The sequence below is a fragment of the Heptranchias perlo genome, chromosome 37 (genome assembly GCF_035084215.1).
Source record: "Heptranchias perlo isolate sHepPer1 chromosome 37, sHepPer1.hap1, whole genome shotgun sequence".
In the NCBI taxonomy this organism is placed as follows: domain Eukaryota; kingdom Metazoa; phylum Chordata; class Chondrichthyes; order Hexanchiformes; family Hexanchidae; genus Heptranchias; species Heptranchias perlo.
In genome coordinates this window covers 8,220,716-8,241,311 of record NC_090361.1, presented here as the reverse complement: position 1 = coordinate 8,241,311, position 20,596 = coordinate 8,220,716, and the positions used below count along the sequence as shown (strand labels likewise).

At 40.5% G+C, this 20,596-nt stretch overlaps 1 protein-coding gene across 4 annotated transcripts in view; it reads right to left on the bottom strand.

Annotated features, from left to right (window-relative positions):
- Window positions 1–10,795: 10,795 nt before the first annotated feature.
- Window positions 10,796–20,596, bottom strand: part of LOC137304286 (ELAV-like protein 2) — a 50,541-nt gene continuing 40,740 nt past the window's right edge. For all 4 annotated transcript variants that reach the window (XM_067972836.1, XM_067972835.1, XM_067972838.1 and 1 more), the window contains one exon: window positions 10,796–11,123. In XM_067972836.1, coding sequence (XP_067828937.1) covers window positions 10,796–11,123 — 328 coding nt within the window. The remainder of the gene's footprint in view (window positions 11,124–20,596) is intronic.

Here is a 20,596-nt window from a genome sequence, read left to right as displayed (position 1 = left end):
TCTAAACTAGCAAGTTTGTTCCAACATGAAATCAGCCATAATTTACCATCGAAATAAATATTAAGTTAAAGGATCGTAGGAACTTTTACCCCTCCCCCAACTAAATACACCAAAGAGAAAAAAGATCTGTGCCTCCTCGCTAATGCTTTGTACACACAAGCCAACAAGTCCAGGGCTCCATTTTGTTCACTGTTTTTCTGAACCCTGAACTCCCCTCCCCCCCCTTTTGTCATTGATAATCCAGTCAACTGGTTCTTCCCACAAAACATCCACGAATATCTCCGAGGCTCTTTTTAAAAATTTCCTTTTGGTCGTCACCACTCACTCATTGCGCCATTAGAGGATTGGCATAGAGGAAAAATAAAACCAAAGAGGTACCAAGCAATAACATGTTAAATTCCATCGACACTACGATTAGGATAAGACTGAAAATGTTTAACAAGACGAAAGTAATAGCAAAGTTATAACAACTATCGCACAAAGTAACTTCCTAATACTCAATATTTTTTGTTTCGTATGAATCACGACATACACTTTTATCAGTGCACTTGACTAAGGAGAGCCATTCCTCAAACTTTAAGTTTGTTCCCTTTAGAATAAATTAAGCTAAACCACTTATTGGTAAAATTAAAGTCGTTTTTTTTAAACTTGCAAATATAAAGGAAACATAAATATACACAAAACGACTTTTACAATGCGATAATATATATTCAACCTCTGAATAAGTTAAGCTACAAGAAGCTATCATTTGCCAAAATATTACCTAGGTCATGGAGCTTTTTTTTTAAATGTTTTTATTTGTTCTTGCAATGTAAGCTACCACAGATTCGTACAATACACTTAACACGGTTTTAAAACAATAGAAAATCTTTTTTTTTCCCTTTTTTTATCTTAAAAACTATTCTAACAAAATGAGACCCATGTCTTACACATTGAGTTTCAGACACGAAGAAACATCCGACATAAGAAAGAAAAAGAAAAAAAGGTGAGAATGCAAACTAACTGGCAAGTTTGGCAATAGTCAAGTCTTGGGGTGGGCGGGGGGGGAATTAAACCCCCCCTCCCCCCCCCACACAAAGTCAACATGGGTCAAAGCAAAGCCAAATTGAAAATCAAAAGCTTTTATTTCAAACGTAACAGAGCCTTAGTGCTTTGCTCAGCTTTGAAAAGGATAGGTAGGGCTTGCATCAGTGGTTTTCCGAAAACATTTCCTTAGGAACACACAAAGAGTCAACTAGCACCTACCGCCCCAACGGAGGAAGAACAACTTATCTTAAAGAGGTGGTAAAGATAAATAAATATACTGAGGCCCTCAGACGAATGATCAAACTATTTTGATTAAAGAGAATAGTGTCAAAAAAACTTGACTTCATCACGTTTTCCTTTTATTTTGTTCCTTGTATGCAAGTTTGGTAATTGGGCCCGTTTCCCTTGCTATCGTCATCAGTCCCAGAGATCCCAATTTGTTTAATTTCTTTCCCCCACCCCCGGTAGATTGCTGAAAGTTTAAAATCCAATAAAGATGGCAGACGGAGCGCGATATACTGACTGGTTTCCACAAACCGTTTTGCAGGCGGATGTCAAAGCTGTCAGTGGTCTGAGGAGGCCACGACACGATATTGAGGCGAGGCCCGGTTGAATCAGTAAGACCTGGTCCTCACAGCTAAGCTAGCCTGCCTTCAAGGAAACCCTTTAGTACCAGTGATAAACTGGTGCTGATCTATACCAGTACTGATATTGGGACTGCCTTGGTACCAACCAACACTAGTTTGTTATCCGCATATGGGACAGATATGTGCATGAACATACAAACTAAAGGGACAGGATTTATAGTATGCGCTAATGGAGTCTAATGTTTCTTTTCAACTGTGTAAATGAACTATCAATTTAGAGGAGGAAAAAAATCTGCATTTGACTGAATTTTTCCTTATATATACTACCACATGATGTCTTGAGAATTGGGGAACAGATATCCAAGTTGGGGAAGAAATATGTGCACTTAAGTAACGTCCTGTTAGGTCTCTCAGACACATCTCAAGATCTTCACATACAATGAATTACTTTGAAGCGCAGTGAATATTATGTGGGAGAACTTGCTGCATCCTTAGGAGGAAGAAGTGTTTCATTTTTTTTTAACTTACACCTCTAGAAGGAACAAAATGAAGGAAGGTGCTTTGAGCTTGACAATTTGCCCATCTTGTGAAAAGCAAACTGGTTTCCCCAAGACTGGCAAAGCCAACAGGTTGAAAGTCACTTGGCTTTTGGCAATCTTCTCTTTAAGAATGTTGATCTGTCACGGCAACTAAACAGGAAGGCCTCAACTAAACCTTGTCAGCTGTTATGATGTCACTGTGTGGAACCTGTATCGTTGAGAGAGTGCTCCCCGTCAAACTACATGCTCTCTGCTTCACTGAGTACAAACTTAGTATCAACAATTCTTGCTCGAAAACAATGTGTTTTATGCTCCCATTTTTTTTTTAAGTCTTAAAAAGTTATCAGCCTAGAGCACACGTGACAAAACTGTCCTCCCTCCCACTAAAAGAACATAGCCTGTCAAAATATTCTCTTTTTTTTTTCGATCAAGGTTCTGTAAAAATTTTCAATGAGGTCTTTTTCTTTTTTATAAAAATAGATTTTTTTAAACCCATTCACATCAAAGAGATTATCTCTTTGGCAAGATTTATTATAATATGAAAAGTCATCAAATGTTTTGCCAATGTTGTTTGTTAGAACCCTCCCATCCCTAGCATGGAAATAAGGACTTTTTACAATAATCTATCTATCACAATAAATAGGAAGAGCTTGGAAGGGGGGGAGACAAATGGTTAGAAGTCTGCATCATATTCTTTCAACAGGTCTTCAGGATCTTTAGATACATCATAAAGAGGATCACTTATGAATTTTTTTTTTAAAAAACCCTATACATTAATACCTTTCTTTTCTCTTTTTGTCGGTCCTTCCACATTCAAAGGGTTGTTAGAGACACCTATGTTGTTATGCATACAGTAGACCCTCTCTATAACTGTCTTTGGCAGCTGTATGCAAGGCATACTTAAATAAGAATAGTCAATGGTCATGATTTAACTCTACCTGTGATGCAATGATGTTTCCGATCCTGATTTTTAAAAAAAAATCCAGAACACACTTGCTTCGAGAACAATGCAACTCACTCTGCGTTCTGGATTTTTTTTTAAAAAGGTGAAATGTGTGGTTGAGAGGTGTTTTAATGCCATATGTTACAAAGGGCGCTAAGGAACCATTGGAAAGTGGGAGGGGGAGTCAATATATTCACTTTTCAAACCAATTCCCAATTATATATTTAGATGGTGGGGCAGGGAGGGGGGCCAACAATCAATTTGCAATTAACGGGGAAAGTACATTGAGCTGAATTGCCCCAAGGATAAATAAATGTTAAAAAGGAAAATCTTCTATACTATTGCTGCCTTGTTTGTAGTTTGTGGTCTGGAGATATTTTGGTAGCAATTTGTACAGAGTTCTCCTTTACATGGCATCATGAATAGCAACAGTGAGCTACACAAAGCCCTCTTGGTCCATGATGTCACATCAAGAAGAGTCCTGTACACAGTGATTGCTCCTCGGCTCCCTCTGGTCAGCAGTTTAACCCAGTAACAAGAGGCAACTGTAAGACCCCAGTAAGTGTACGTATTGTGATATTGAGTGATTGTGGAGCAATTCTGTAGAATAAACTTCCCCTTTCAGTCTTTGATGACCTATGTTTTCTTCATAGAGATAAACTAACAAGGCTTTAAGGTTATGTTTTCCTGTAACTAACCTTAACATCTCAGTCCCATAAATAGCCATAAAGTTTGACTTTTAGTCATTTTCTCGCTGTTCCGTTGTCTGGTGATTTTGGGAACAGTCTCAACTAAATGCTGTGGCCATAAAAATAAACCATGTAAGTTATCTATTGTACACTTCTAACTGGTTTATTAAAGTATAGTCTCTTCGATAGACTCACACAGTAATAAAACAACAAGCATGTTATTGTGAGATTTCTCTATTAATTAGAGAGCATGGTATATCATGGAGTATTATAGTGACGAATCTTTTATAAATAGGGTGCTTTATATGGGGTCTATTAATAATGGAGACATAAATTGTGCATGAACTATTGGTGGTTATTGTATATCAGTGACATATGTATTGTAGAGAGTGCTTGATGCAGTTTACTGATGGAGCCATGAACAAGGTATTATGCTTGAGGTTGTGATGTATTAGCGTATTATAGATAGAGTGATTTATTTGGTTTCCTTATTAGAAGGAGCCACAAACAATCTCTGTAATATTGGAGGTGAAGATATATCAGAGTGTTATAGCGAAGGGCTACTGTACAATAATAATGATGGGTAGTGTCTGCTCTATATACTATCCCAAACCAGCATTACCAGCAAAACTGAAGCTTCATATAAACTGGGGAATCCGATATGGATTCAAGGAGAACTTTGTAGTGTAAACCCCTTAAACTGGAACAAAGCCTCTGCACTTGACCCTGAATTTGACACGTGTGTGACACAGGTAGAGGTCTCAAAGCAGCCCTGGAGTGACATCAGCATCTACGCTCGACCTGAGACATTTCGGATGAGGCTATCTCAGCCCTGGGCAGATTCTGATGTCCAAGGTCAGTGCTGATGTAAACACTATCGAGTCCAGAGCTGTACTGATGGAGTGAGCCTTGTCTAAGTCACTTCAGTTGTCAATGTAATTGCAGTTAGAGAGGCTCCTGGTTGAAGATACCCTTAGCAACTATGGCATAAGAAATTTCCACAAGTGGGGCAGGATATACTGACTACACCTCAATCCAGGACTTAAATAAAAACTCTTATATCCCCACGATAAATTAGTACATCGACGGAGAAATTAAGATATCTATTACAGGAAATTTATAAGACACGTACAAGGTACATCTCCACACAAGATGTATTCAACCAAAATACCCACTCCCAGACAGCAGCCTTTCCTGCACTGCAGAACTCCTGCCCAATATACAAAACATTCCCAAATTAGCAACAAAACTGCCGATTGTCACACATTTCTGCACCCAATTGCATTCCCCTGCCCTCTCACACATACAAAAATGGATATCTTGGACTAACTGCATCGTGCCGGGGAGAGGAGGAGGCGTAACTGAATTTAATCCCGGTAGGTTATTCTATTATAAACACATTGCAAATGTAACAATCTTCCACATATAAAGGGGAAAGTGTAGGTTATGGTATATAATCAATACTGTGGCACAAAGTGGTGTGGGACTGTCACTTTAAATTCTGCCGTCAATAGTAAGTGACAGATAAAACACAGATGTGTGGAAATAGCAGATGATTCCAAGATGTATTTTTGAAGATGGACCTTTCTTTGCAATGAAATCGTTACCGGATGTGTTAGTCCCTTTGTACCTGGATAACGGTTGAATATTTTGCAGAAATTCTGATAGCTCTCGTCTTTTAAACTGCGACCTGTGGGCCCTTGCACTTGACTGAAAAAATAGGAATACTTGCATTTATATGACACCTTATCACATCCTTGAAACGCCTCAATTCATGTCACGTGGTGAAGGTGCAGGAACTATTATGTAGATCCGTGGCGGGCTAAGAAATGCCTGACTATTATGTAAGGAGGTAAAACTAAGGAAGGTGGCAATTCATATTCAATTTTTCGGATGATGGTGAGTCTCCCGTGGAGTTGCTCACGGTTAGAGGAAACGGTGAGGGTAATTTTAAAGTTTGCCGCTGGCAGAGCACATTGCCAACCCGTTGTAGAACCCGCCCGTTTGATTTTCCGTTCCACTGAATTCAATGGAACAGAAATCGGGCAATGGGGAAGGGGAGAGCAATCCGTTCTGCCAGATTACCAACCAGGCAGGATAGTTGTAACAGGACAAGATGGCAGGCATACCTGGATAGGGCATGCTACAGTGCCACCAGTAGTGGGTGGACTGCACAGCAGGTGTTACTGTTACCTATTAAAAGTAATATAAGTTGGCATTACTATTGTACTTTAGTCTTTACCTCTTGGTGTTGCCAATGTCACAAAAAAGTTATTAAATAAGGAGAGACTGTTTCCACTGGCAGGAGGGTCAGTGACCAGAGGACACAGATTGAAGATAATTGGCAAAAGAACCAGAGGGGAGATGAGGAGAATTTTTTTTCACACAGCAAATTGTTATTATCCAGAACGCACTGCCTGAAAGGACGGTGGAAACAGATTCTTAGTAACTTTCAAGAGGAAATTGGATATATACTTGAAAAGGAAAAATATGCAGGGCTGTGGGGAAAGAGCAGGGGGAGTGGGACTAATTGGATAGCTCTTTCAAAGAGCCAGCACAGGCTCGATCCACCGAATGGCCTCCTTCTGTGTTGTATGATTCTATGATGCTAAATTGTGCCAACATGAAATAGTTGTGACCAACAGGTAGTCTTAAGAATACTCAAGCCTAGGAATTTCTGTTCAAGATGTGAGTCTGCGAATGCTAACTGCATTTGTATGTGATTCCCTTATCTGCAGGAGAGTTAGCGCTTATTTTAAATGGGTTAACGCCTCTGGTAAAATGGTGGGCAAAGGAATGTCGTATAAATGCATTAAGTATTTGAAAGCTCATATCACAACCAGTAATTCCTTGTCTATAATTGGATTAACCCAAGAGGTGATGTTTATTTCTGTAATGTTTCAATAATTGTATTTCATTGCCCTCATCACCCACTGGTTTACGGCCAACACTCAATTACTGTCATAATTTGGTTGATTATTTTAAATTGTTTAAAGCAGAGAAATGTGGTAGCAAATTCCCCCTCGTCATGTTGCCAAAATAGCAATAAAACCACTGCGTTGATTTAACCCTCTCCCCCCGGTGAATGCCAGCAATCTGCAATAAAAACAGAAAATGTTTGAAGTGCCCAGCAGGTCGGTCAGCACCTGAAAGAGAGGTTCTGTCAAGAGGTCGAAGTTTCTCTTTCAGGTGCGGACTGACCTGCTACATATTTCCAGCATTTTCCGCTTCTACCTGTGCTGAGAACCTCGCAAAATACCGGGATCGATGGCCAGGAACTTTCTTCCATCTCACCAATTTTCATGCCAAATAGGAATTGCCATATTGTGAGAAAGTATACGGTATTTAAAGAGAAACAATATTTGATTGAGAAAAATGTAATTAAATGTATTCCACTGAAACAAATTTGGACTTTAAGAGGTGGGGGAGGGGGGAAAGAACCAGAGGATTTATGCAGGAAGGGACAAAGTGTGGAATGCTTTACAGTGACCGGCTCGTGGAGAACTCCCGTTTCTCTGTGGGAATCTCAGTGGCTGGAGGCAAGATCTTCCCTACGCTGCCAATAAGATTCATTACATGATGTGGGGATCTGTGCACCTTCTGTTCCCAAAGATGTCAGCATGAGCATACATCAGGATTATTGTAGCTACGATATTCTATGACCAGTGCCCCGCTGGGTGGGTGGGTGTGTGTACATACACGAAAGAACCAGAATAGCTGATAAGCCATTGACGTGTAGATTATACTGCACCAGTGAGCATGTGTTACTATTGCCAGTGTCACTATTACTATCCTTAACTGACCTGTGTTGTGGGTGTGAGTGAGTGGCGATAGGGCACATTCCATTGATTGGTATCATTGCCTTCTACAGTATTCTGTCTCTTCATTGGGCACTGTTAGACTGGGCTGGAAAACAGTAAGACACCGAATGTTGTAGGTGATGTTTTCACTGTGTGTATGTGTGTGTGTGTGTGTGCGAGTGACAATTTTACATTCACTTGTGTTAATCAGGCAATACTGAAGAGAGTGGGTGGGGGTACCTCAGTGTTTTTTGTTTTAATTAGCATGGCATTGATTGTTTTGGCACAAGGTGGGACTGCGTCCTGAATCTAGCACTGTAAAATACACGGCGAGGAGCAGTGGGATATGACTAACCTTTACAACCCACGAGCAGTCTGTCCTGACAGTCTACCAGCAACATCGGGGCCATGAGTGGGGTAGCGGTCTTGTCCCACAGCTCCTGATCTATTTGTACCATGTAGGGGATCATTCGAATAATAGAGGCTAAGATGTGAATTTTAACTTTTAACGGGCACTAAACTGATGCAACATTCTAGCGACGTTACCTTAGATGTTCCTAGAGTCAGCGCACAGGATCTCTTCCCCCATTATTGACTCACTTTGACTTTTATATGATATTTTCCCCATGACAATACAAAATATGAAAATGTCACTGTGTGCAGTATAATGTTCAACATATTATGTTGGGTCGGTCTGTTGGTTGAACCAATGGACGAAGGGCCAGAAGATCTTTGGATTTGAATCCCAGTAGGGAACACTCAGCCGTTCCTCCTTCTGAGGTGGATGCAAGGAGTACCATGTCTTAAAATGGGGAGGGGGCGGGAAGGAAGGAGACTACAGGGACTGAACAGTGCTTGCCTCATTGCTGCAATATCTCCTGGCTGTTCAGCAATAACACAGGGACCTAATTTCATCCTATGGACCTTCCATGCACAATAGAGTCTGACCTCTGTCGTTTCTCACGTTCAATATTGCCATTGGATTTTTTTTTTGGTAATTTTACCTAGACAATGACCAGATACTGATAGGAATTAAAAATGGACACTCACTGAAAAGCTGTTTCCCTCTCCGAATGATCCCAAGCCGGCGGAGTTTTAGAGAATGACCTTCAGGAATTGGCCGCAACAGGAAAGGTAGATGAACATCACGGAAACAAATGTCGGTCCTAACCCAGTGTTCTGAGGTGAGGGCGGTGGCATTTACACGAGACTGGTCGAGTCAGTACACGGCATTAAGAGCAATTATCCCGTAATAGGGACTGAACAATGCTCCCCAGCAGAGCCCGTGGGAGACACACAAGGAAACAACGGGGAGGGCGAGGGGAATTTGAGAAGTGCAAAAGTTTCCACTAAGGCATTTGTCAAGCATTCTCTCCTTATTATACTTCTTGAGCCCCGCCATGTAAACAGCTAATTTTTAAATATGAAAGAGTTGCATGCTTTACTTTTAGAGTTTATAAATATAGGGGTATCAAAGAACATGTTTACATTATCTGTCCTCCTGAAAGCTCAGTAACCCGTTGCAACAGTTTAACAGGATGGTTCTTGTCTATTAGCTATGTTTATGAATAAGCTTGTGTCATGTCCAACAAAATGGTAATGTTGCTTTAAGAATGAATGCTCTGGGATTGTTCCATCCTGTCTAGGGGTTGCATTGGTAAAATCTACATGCTTTGCTTAAACAGATAACCAGAGAGAACAGGTTAAAACCAGGGAGTGCAAGAAACGCAGAGAGTAAAAGATCCAACCTCCACAACTTGCAGCCTCTGAATTAATATGTCTGTATAAAAGATACCCACACACAGACACTACACCTGGTACTAACCAGTTGGCAAACGTGCCCCAGAAGGCGCAGACCATGGGACTGGCCACACAGCTACTGGCAACTGCCCTCTGTTTACATACAAGTTTTTGGTGAACGCCATAAACATTGTTTCAGTGTTTTCAAGATTTCCAACACGGAGGAGGTCACATAACAATTTTTAAGAAGCTATAAACGCGTCCCACGAGTATTTTAAACAGGATTAAAATCACTGTGGGGCACTGTCACTTTAAGATGAGATTGCTAAGCTTACTTATAGCATTTTATTAAAGGGGAACTCTATCCTATTTGGAAAAGAAATAGTTTAACTCACAAACGCAATCCATTACCTATGTGTTCTGAAACTATGCTGCTCTGTTGTAGGAAAATCCACTTTGCATTTTTGCAATCTTCTTCAGATGGGTGGATAGTACTCCTCCTTCTTGCAGTGTGTGCCGACTCAGAAATAGAATAAGCCGCAGCAAGGATCAATTTTTTTAAAGCATCGAGTTACAAATCCTACCGATAGATCACAGGACAATAGTTTACACCCAACTAGTCTTAATCATGCATCCAAGCTGAGGCCTATTTTTCCTTCTAGGAAACCGGACTGTTGTTAAATTGGACTTTCTCTGCAGGCACTGCAAGAAGGAGGAGGAATGTAATCACCCCATGTACAGTCGCAAAGTTACGAACTGGATGCGTTTCTCACAACACAGAACACTTGGTGGAGGTTTGTGAGTAAACAGGTAAAGACTTTGAAAATTAATTTACAGTAATGCACTTTAGTGTTTGACAGAGCCCAGCCTAATGTTTTGTTATTCAGTATTGCACTTTTTTTTTGTTCTTCGTTAATAAAACCGTGGAAGGAACAAGAAAAAGAGAAAAAAAAGGTAAATTAATTATGAGCTGCAATTCATAAATATTCCCCTTTAAAAGTTTTTTTTTATATCAATTGCAACCACACGACACTTCTGAAAACAGGTCTTAGTGAAAATGTTCTAAGTATCCCAGCTTTCTGTTCTGCCCATCATTACAAGAGATAATCACCTTCAAAGAAGGTAGTTATAAGTATTATTATTAATATTAGGCTGGGTTAAAAACCCCTGCGTAGTATTGTTTTATATGTATTATATTCATATAATAAGAGCTATGAAAAAAGTATTCAAAGTTGTTTTATGAAATTGCTTCCTCGTTATTCGTTGTAAGATGTCCTGTATCAAGATAACGCTAACACTGGCTCTTCAAAAAAGTCTGTTTTTTTTTCTCTGTAAGCCCAGGTATATTAATGGATAATTTTTTTTGTTTGTTCTGTCGCTGTGTGTGTTTGGTGGCGTATTGATTATTTTGCTTTACTTTTTTCTTTTTTTTTGTTTTGTCGCGGAGGGGTGCTTCTGCGCGCGTGCGTCTTCACGATTTGTGTGTCTTGCTCGTCTTGAAGGACACCTGCAGGACCCTGTCCCCGAGGCGGTAGCCGTTCAGGCTGGCAATGGCCATGGCCGCCTCGTCGTAGTTGGTCATGGTGACAAAGCCGAAGCCTTTGCACTTGTTGGTGTTGAAGTCGCGGATGACCTTCACGTTGGTGACCGCCCCGAAGGGCCCGAACAGCTGCCAGAGGACGCTCTCGTCTGCCTCAGGGGAGAGGTTGTACACGAAAATGCACCAGCCGGTGCCTGTGGGGCCCGAGAGGTTCACGCCCGCAAGGCTTGTCATCCCTTCTATTGTGATTGGAGAGAACCTGGTGGACAGAGAGAGAGGGCTGCTTGGGTGTGAAACAGATTTTCAACCACTCAACAACAAAAAAAACCCAGCATTAACAGACACATTTTCAAGGTAAAGACTATTTATATAACATAGACCTCCTGTGGCATTGCTCATAGAAAGTCAGGATGAAGTGAATCTCACTCCGAGTGCAGTCGCGATGCTGTGGGTATAGGTATGGGGATCTGCAGCTTCTCAAACTCCATCTAGTAGTAGTAGTGAGCAACTGCAGCATTGACTGTGTGGCACAAAACGGCTATGCCCGTTCTAGACAACTGTTAGTTGAATATTGTCCAACCTTTTCTCCTGTCTACGTTCCTTGTACTTGTTGACATTTATTAATTTCTCCCCAATTCTTCGATTATAGTGTCTACAGGACACTTTGCTAATATTGAGATGCTTAACTGCCTCTATAGTGCTGGCACAGCAGAGACCAAAGCTTGTAGGAAAATACTATATTTGACATGGACAAGATAGGCCTCCCGTACAAGAAGGCACCAAACAGCATCCCTTGATGTTAAATTTGCTATTGATGTTATGTTTGAGTTTGTTGATGAATTAGTGGACTACTTCCCAGATGATTGGACAAAGACATTGAATAACATTGAATTTACAGCACCGAAACAGGCCATTCGGCCCATGCGTTCTATGCCGGTGTTTATGGTCCACACGAGCCTCCTCCCACCCCTCTTCATCTCACCCTATCAGCATATCCTTCTATTCCTTTCTCCCTCACGTACTTATCTGGCTTCCCCTTAAACGCATCTATGCTATTTGCCTCAACCAATCCTTGTGGTAGCGAGTTCCACATTCTAATCACTCTCTGGGTAAAGAAATTTCTCCTGAATTCTTTATTGGATTTGTTAGTGACTATCTTGTATTTATGGCCCCTAAATTGATGTGAGATGGCATCATGTAAACCTCATCCAATTCAAGTGGGCATCGTCAGGTATTGCAGTGACATACCATGTTGGAAGATCAACATGTGGTGGCACAGAGTGGTTGGGCCTTGAACACTCCATACTCTATTCAAACCTTGGGTCATGTACCCTTAGCAGCTGGTTCAGAGTGGGAGAGGCCTGGGGGGGGGAAAAATCATCTGCAGATGTCCACAGTGCAGGGAGACCAGGGAAGGGAAGAAACACAAGTCCCTCTCAAATACTTGAAATGGGGACTGCCATCTGGGAGGCCGGTTGAGTGGATAAAATACACTTCCTGGAACCGTTGGGAAAAGCCTACACTTTAATAACCAGGTACTGTAGTGCGGTCATACGATACCAGACTAGCAACCCAGAAATCGTAAGTTCAGATTCCACCACGGCCAGCACTGAAATTGAATTCAACAAAATTTGGTAACGTGTAGGCTGACAGTAGAAAAAAAAAATGACCGCGAGTTCTCCCGGATTGTCGGAAAAACCTAGCTGGTTCACTCGTATCCTTCATGGTCTTGCCTAGACATGACTCCAGTCTCACACTATATTATTGACTCTTTACGCCCTCTGGAATGGCCTAGTAAGCCACTCAGTCGCTATTGAAGAAGAAGGCCCACCACCAACTTCTTAGGGCAACTAGGGATGGGCAATAACTGTGGCTTTGGGAACAAATTAAATTAAAAAGCAGTACGATTGTGCTGAAGCATGTCGACTACAGATGTAGACCACTTGATTTGGTTCATTGTATTCTTTTTCCTAATGATAGAGAACCACTCAATTTAACAAAATGACGTTGGCATTCACAATTAAATAGGGAAGGAAATCATTCTTGACAATGGGATGGATGCATAAATGTACGTTAGTGCTGAAACGTGGTTAATTATTTGCGATTAATTAAACCTCGCAAGCCCACGGTTATTTTCAGCGGATGAGCTCAGGTACAGTGGTACACACACAAAACAAAAGACTTAACAGTTTAGAAAAAGTAGTGCATAACTGATTAAAAAATAAAGGCAAGTCAGAGAACAAAAATAAAAAAACACAAAAGGAAACAATTCAAAATAGCGCATTAATGTCGGGAAAACTTGTTAAATTATTGAGCCAAGAATTGCAGGTTTTTCATCAGAGAAACACATTGAAAGACACAAGTGGTGAACGGCTACCTCAATATTTTTCCCCACAGTCGTGCACTGATTATTATCCATGTGTTACTCTTCATGGTTAGATACTCAACTTTACAGGAGCAACCTCTACCTCAACAGTTTGATTTTCTTTCCCTCATTTTCCACACCAGCCAAGGCTTATTGCACCTCTAACAACTTAATGGGGAGATTAATTTGATTAAGTTTCAAGTGATTGAATGGAAAATCACGGGCTGAGGATGTGCAATTTCCCAATCTTCTGGCACTGACCTGGAATGTCAAAATGGAAAATCTCCCTCTTAATGTCCTTTACCAGCAGATTACAAGTGGTTTTATGTTGTGGGCCCACTGGGAACCACATTGAGACTGTTAAAACTCATTTCTTGTCTCTTCTCTGCACTAGCTGTAAGGATCCACAAGACTGGAATTAAATCCTGGTCCTAGGAGGGAAGGGTAGACATCGAACAAACCCACCTAGTCCTCTCCAGTCAGGAAATTTAAGCTGAAAACTCTATGAAGAACAGCAGTGGAGAACGGACGTAATAATCTCCAAATCCTAGCGATCCCAGGATATGTCTGATTGATAGATTAGGAGAGATCAAAATTCCAGATTCAGGAGGGACTTTAAGTTCTCACTGAATGTACTGGGATTAATCTTAAATTTCAGTTAGCTACGGAAAACCTTGTATTGCACTAAAATGTTAATCTCAGTGCATGTTTTGGGACCTAAACTAATTTTTCTTTGAGTGTCAAGACTACTCCATGGACATATTGTCTATAATTTCATCTCTAAATGCAAATCTTGAGCAAAGATTAAATTGTTAAATGGCAAAAAAGAAAAGAAAGCATCAAATAAAATCCAGCTGCATTGGCAAAATTATCTTATTTGTGAATATTTATTCTAATATGCGTCCCATGTTGTACGCCATTATATGCATATAATCAAATACAATTTTGATATTTTTGTTTAGAAGGAAGGATGTTGCATTTATATATCGCCTTGTCACATCTCAAAATTGTTCCAAAGTGTTTTACAGCCAGTGAGTTACTTTTGAAGTGCAGCCATTGTTGTTTAATAGGCAAACATGGCATCCAATTTGGGCACAGTAAATTCTCACAAACAGTAATTAGTGAAATGACAAGGTAACCTGGTTTTGATGGCGTTAGTTGAGGGAGGAAAGTTGACCAGGATGTCAGAAACCTCCTTTCGGAAAGTGACATGGGATCGTTAACGTCCACCTGAACTAGTGGAACATGCAACCCCAGGGTCTTGGTTCAATGTCTCATCCAAAGTGTGACATCTCTGACAATGCAGCACATTTAACCAGAGGAATATTCAAACCAGCCCTGCCTGGTGTTTTTAAAAAAAAAAATCATTCTTGGGATATGGACGTTGCTAGCAAGTCCAGTACGTATTGCCCACCCCTAGTTGCCCCGAGAAGGTGGTGGTGGGCATCCTTCTTGATCTGCTGCAGTTTATGTGGTGAAGGTGCTCCCACAGTGCTGTTAGATAGGGAGTTCCAAGATTTTGACCCAACGATGATGAAGGAACGGCCGATATATGTCCAAGTCGGGATGGTACGTGACTTGGAGGGGAATTTGGAGATGATGGTGTTCCCATGCGCCTGCTACCCTTGTCCTTCTAGATGGTGGAGGTCGCATGCTTGGTGCACATTGCGCAATGTCTTTTAAGTTAAGGCCAACAACACTGCCCCTTTAAGGATGCGCAAAAATTGGAGTTGGAAATCCAAAATATCTCTATTGGGTTGGTTCGATTCAACTCAGATTTCCTGAACAACTGCAGGGAAACTGTCAGTTCTACATGAAAACCCCAATTGCACCAAGAGTAAAGTTTGGAGCTGAGCCAGGATTACATTTGTGATGCTGAACCAACAGTGGTTTAAAGTTGTCACATCCAAACCGAAGTCAGTGTTCCACCAGAGGCTGATTGTGTCAGCCTCTACAGAATGCTTTTATACCTCAGTGAACATTCCCAGCAGTAGCAGAAGATTCCAAGTATTTTTGCCTCATACCTAATCTCTGTCTCACCCTAATATTAATACATTTATTCTGGTACCATAATGAAAAGTGGTCCAAAATGATTGAACCAAATTTCAAACATTGACGGGCATATTAGTGTGGATTTACGTACATTTAAAGAAGAAAGAACTTGCATTTCTATTGCGCCTTTCACAACCTCAGGACGTACCAAAGCGCTTCACATAATGAAGTACTTAGTGTAGTTACTGTTGTAATGTTATGGCACAGTTAAAGCTGTTGTCAAAGGAGCTGCAAGGCTTGGACTGTAGTTTGTCTCATTATGGCCAGTCCACATACAGGGAACATTGCTTCCCTTCTTTTATACTTCATCGGTTATTTTCTCCCTCTCTTTAGGCTCTTTCCCGTTCTCACCTCTTGCAAGAACTCATGACTGAAGGGGTTGGAAGGAGCCTCAGCGTACACTGGTCTTTAACTGTTTGCTATGAGTTTGTTCTCTTTCCCCGCCCCGCCACCAACGTCACCTCCATTGGCTTCTTGATGGTATGGCCTCTCAGTCTTAACCCTACCCCCATCCCCATCCCAATGACCCTGGTGAGAAAGATGGCTCCCCACATGAGGAATTACAAGATAGAATCTAAATCTAACCACTTCATGCCTCATCACATTAGCCCACCAACAAACTCTGCCACTGGGCTGACAAATCAATGATGTTTGAAAAATAAATTAATAATAAATGGTTTCTTCTGATTTGGTGCCAGAAATTTACAAGCACCTGCCAATCTGCAAACTTCCTTTACTAATAGCAATTAACTTCTACTTGACCTCAGATTGTCCCTATTTTCAGCAGTTATATGGTAGTTTAGTAGATACCTGTATATTCTATATGGTAGTTTAGTGAGTACCTGTATATCCTTTATGGTAGTTTAGTGAGTACCTGTATATCCTTTATGGTAGTTTAGTGAGTACCTGTATATTCTATATGGTAGTTTAGTGTGTACCTGTATATTCTATATGATAGTTTAGTGAGTACCTGTATATTATATATGATAGTTTAGTGAGTACCTGTATATTCTATATGGTAGTTTAGTGTGTACCTGTATATCCTTTATGGTAGTTTAGTGAGTACCTGTATATTCTATATGGTAGTTTAGTGTGTACCTGTATATTCTATATGGTAGTTTAGTGTGTACCTGTATATTCTATATGATAGTTTAGTGAGTACCTGTATATTCTATATGGTAGTTTAGTGTGTACCTGTATATCCTTTATGGTAGTTTAGTGAGTACCTGTATATTCTATATGGTAGTTTAGTGAGTACCTGTATATTCTATATGGTAGTTTAGTGAGTACCTGTATATCCTTTATGGTAGTTTAGTGAGTACCTGTATATTCTATATGGTAGTTTAGTGTGTACCTGTATATTCTATATGGTAATTTATTGGTTACCTGAATATTCTGTATGGTAGTTTAGTAGGTTCCTGCATATTCTATATGGTAGTTTAGTGAGTACCTGTATATCCTTTATGGTAGTTTAGTGAGTACCTGTATATTCTATATGGTAGTTTATTGGTTACCTGAATATTCTGTATGGTAGTTTAGTGTGTACCTGTATATTCTATATGATAGTTTAGTGAATGCCTATATATTACACATGGTAGGTTAGTGAATGCCTATATATTCTATATGGTAGTTTAGTGTGTACCTGTATATCCTATATGGTAGTTTCGTGAGTACCTGCATATCCTATATGATAGTTTAGTGTGTACCTGTATATTATATATGGTAGTTTAGTGAATGCCTGTATATTCTATATGGTAGTTTAGTGTATACCTGTATATTCTATATGATAGTTTAGTGTATACCTGTATATTCTATATGATAGTTTAGTGTGCACCTGTATATTATACATGGTCATTTAGTGAATGCCGATATATCCTATATGGTAGTTTAGTGTGTACCTGTATATTCTATACGGTAGTTTAGTGTGTACCTGTATATTATATATGATAGTTTAGTGTGTACCTGTATATTCTATATGGTAGTTTAGTGTATACCTGTATATTCTATATGGTAGTTTAGTGATTTAGAAGGAAGAGATTCCATCTGCCCAATCTCCTTGCCTTTTTGGAGGAAATGATATTTCAAGCGGACAGTGGACAACCGTATATGGTGGTCTACTTAGATTTCCAAAAAGCCTTCGATAGAGTTCCTTTTGGAAGATTTCTACTGAAACTGAAAGCAGTAGGAATTGAAGGTAAAACCTGGGTGTGGATAAGATATTTGTTGATGGAAAGAAAAGAACAGGTACGAGTTAGGGAGTGATGTCATGATCGGGACATATACTAAATGGCGTGCCCATGAATTGATGCTGGGGCATCTGTTGTTCCTAATCCACATGAATGACTTGGATTTAGAAACCCAATGAAAAAATCCTCAAAAATAAAAGTGGGCAAGCAGTGTCAGATAAAATACAATGCAAAACAAATGCAAGATCCAACAATTTAGAGGGAAAATGGGTGTCATAAGTATACTATCGAATAGAAATAGTTTAAAAATAAGCAAAATGTCTGGGTGCGATAGAAGATTCAGTATTTAATATGTCAATCACTGTGGAGAGCAGTAAACTGAATGCTAAATTTTACTTCTAGATCAGTTGAGTGCAAGCTGGAAGACATCATGCTAAAATTTCAGTTCCCTGTTCACACCATATTTTGACGACTGTGTTCAACTTTGATCACCAAGACTTAAGGGGAGCATTCATCCATGAAGGGCCATGAGGCTGATCTCTGGCATCAAAGGATTGAGTCATGATGAAAGAATGGAGAATCTGTGGCACTTTAGCCTTGAAAGAAGGTAACTGAGGGGGACTTTGTAGAAGTATGCAAGATTTGAAATGGTGTAGATAAATCCAGAGCACTACAACAAGGTAAACCAAGACAATAGGGAGTGGTGGCATATGGTTAAAACTGGTGAAAGGGCAATTAAGGACAGATGTCACGCAAAGAGTGGTGAACATGTGGAATAGTCTTCCAGTAGGGTAGTGGAGGCAAAAACCTTAGACTCATTCAAGGCTCAGTTCCATGATGTGATGAACGAAAGTACATTTTTTATTCTGGATAGGTGAGCTGGAATGGGGCAACTGGCTTCCCTCACCTGCGTCTATTTTGTATGGATTCAGCGGAACATTGCACCAAAGCAGTATTAATAAAACAGAGAAAGGCAAGAGAGGTTGTTACAGAGATGGGGTTGGAGGTTAGAGGTAACAGAAGGATTGTCTATGGGAAGACCAGCGTTTTCTTGTATCCTGTACAGGACTGCAAGAGAGATGCTAGGAGAAGATCCCAATGTTCAGAAGTAATATTGAAGTATTGGTCAGACCAAGAGCATCGAGTAGTTAAGGGCACAAAAGAGGAAACCTAGCTTTGTGAAGGCATCTTCAATAAGGAGATGTGGGAGTTTCACTTGAGGTTAGAAATTCATTGTAACTGAAGCCTTCAAATTCATTGTGTGCAAAGTGCATTGAGAGTTCCTGTGTTATATAAACGCAAGTGTATTTTTTTTTAAGAGATAGTGAGGCCAAAATATCGCTGGATGAAGGATTATGGGTGAAACCATTACAGCTAATTGTAGTGGTTGCTGGTCAGACTTTTGATAGACTTGTGTCTTTGAGGAAATGAAAGAAAGATTTTCATAATCACGGTGGTGTGTGGAGCAGGTCAAGATATGGTTTGGCCATTTCACTGAGAGAATTGGAGGTTGTGAGCATTGAGCAATCTGAAGGAAGTTGATAAACGGTGAATGAATCATCAGGAAAAAAAAGTGGGTAGGTTGTGTGATGGGAGGAAGAGGCCATCAATATGAAGAAGGGACAGAATAGGAGAGGGAGCAGAAGCTTGGGGAACTCCTGAATTAATGGAAAAAGAGTCAGGGATGAGTCATCGACTGCAGCACAGACAAAGCAATTTAAGAAGAAACTAGTTACCCATGAACATAGCTTTGGGTGGGAGAAAATATGATGGTAACTTGCTTTGAAGTGCAGAGTACTAGAAGCAAGCAAAACTTGCGAGTTGTCCAAGCCAATGACAGATGATTCATCAGTGTTTAAGAGCAGAGCTGCAGAGATAGATAACACAGGCAGCAAGATTACTAGTTTCCCTTAACTCAAGTCTAAATGAATGTTTCCACTTCCCACACCTTTATGAGCAAGACTGTCCAATAAGTAATGGTTGATAAGGAAAATGAAAATGCCAGACTAGTACAGAAGGAAGCATTCTTCTAAAATGAGAGGTAAAACATATTATTGGGTCACAAAGTGACCTTGACTCTGTATTTATCCGTAACTCTAACTCATGTCAAATCTTATTGGGAGTACTTGATGCTGACACCCAGTGAAGATAATTGAAAAATACCGTAAGTTTACAAATAGCAAATTGATCAAAATGGAAGTTAAAAATATGCAAAAGATGGATGTATAATTTTGCTGCATTAATGCATGATACTATAATAATTTGATTATTTGTTCATAATTGTTAAGCTATCAGGTTGAGGATGAGAAACATGGCTGAGGACATTGATGTCCACAACTTGGATCATTCTGCTCTCCCGAATCACGGTTCATGGATTGAGTTACGTAAAGGCGTTCTTGGGTTAGAGTTATAATACGATGTGTTAGTATCTCTAACCAGAAAGACATGGCTTCATCCGAATAAACAACTAATTGCTCTGTGGGAGTCCAGCTGCCTTTAATTTTAATATGACCAGAAGTGTTAAGGATATAGAGAAAATACTATTGAGAAGATGAGTTAATCATTCTCTGTACAACGTATGGAGCTTCCAGACAGTATGTACAGAGTGCGCTACTCCCTATAATATACAAGTGATTTGGACGTAGGTGCGAGGGGGATAAGATTGAAATTTCCCGACAATACCAAATTAGAAGGCCTGGTAAAACTATGAGGGAGATTGCAGGACAACGGGTTAGCAGAGTGGCCAAGCAGGTGGTAGGTGTAGTTCCAAGCAGAGGAAGTGATTAGTACATAGCGGGAGAAAGAACAGCAAAGGACATACACCCTAAACATTAAGGTCTATAAATTCAGGCACGCGGGGGGGCACAGGGTGCGTGCTCCGTGATTGAATGGCGAGGCCTGAGGTGTCCCCGATATTGGGCCTCGGGCCTCGTTTCAGTGGAGCTGGCTTGGTGCTAACAGTCAACTGGCGAAAAGCAAACCAGGATTGGGCCATTGCTCGTGTTGCAGCGGCCCTAAGTCAAGTGAAGCTGCTGGGGGGGGGAAGGATCGGAGGCCCGGGGGGGGGGGGAGGATCAGAGACCCGGGGGGGGGGAGGATCGGAGGCCGGGGTGGGGGGAGGATCGGAGG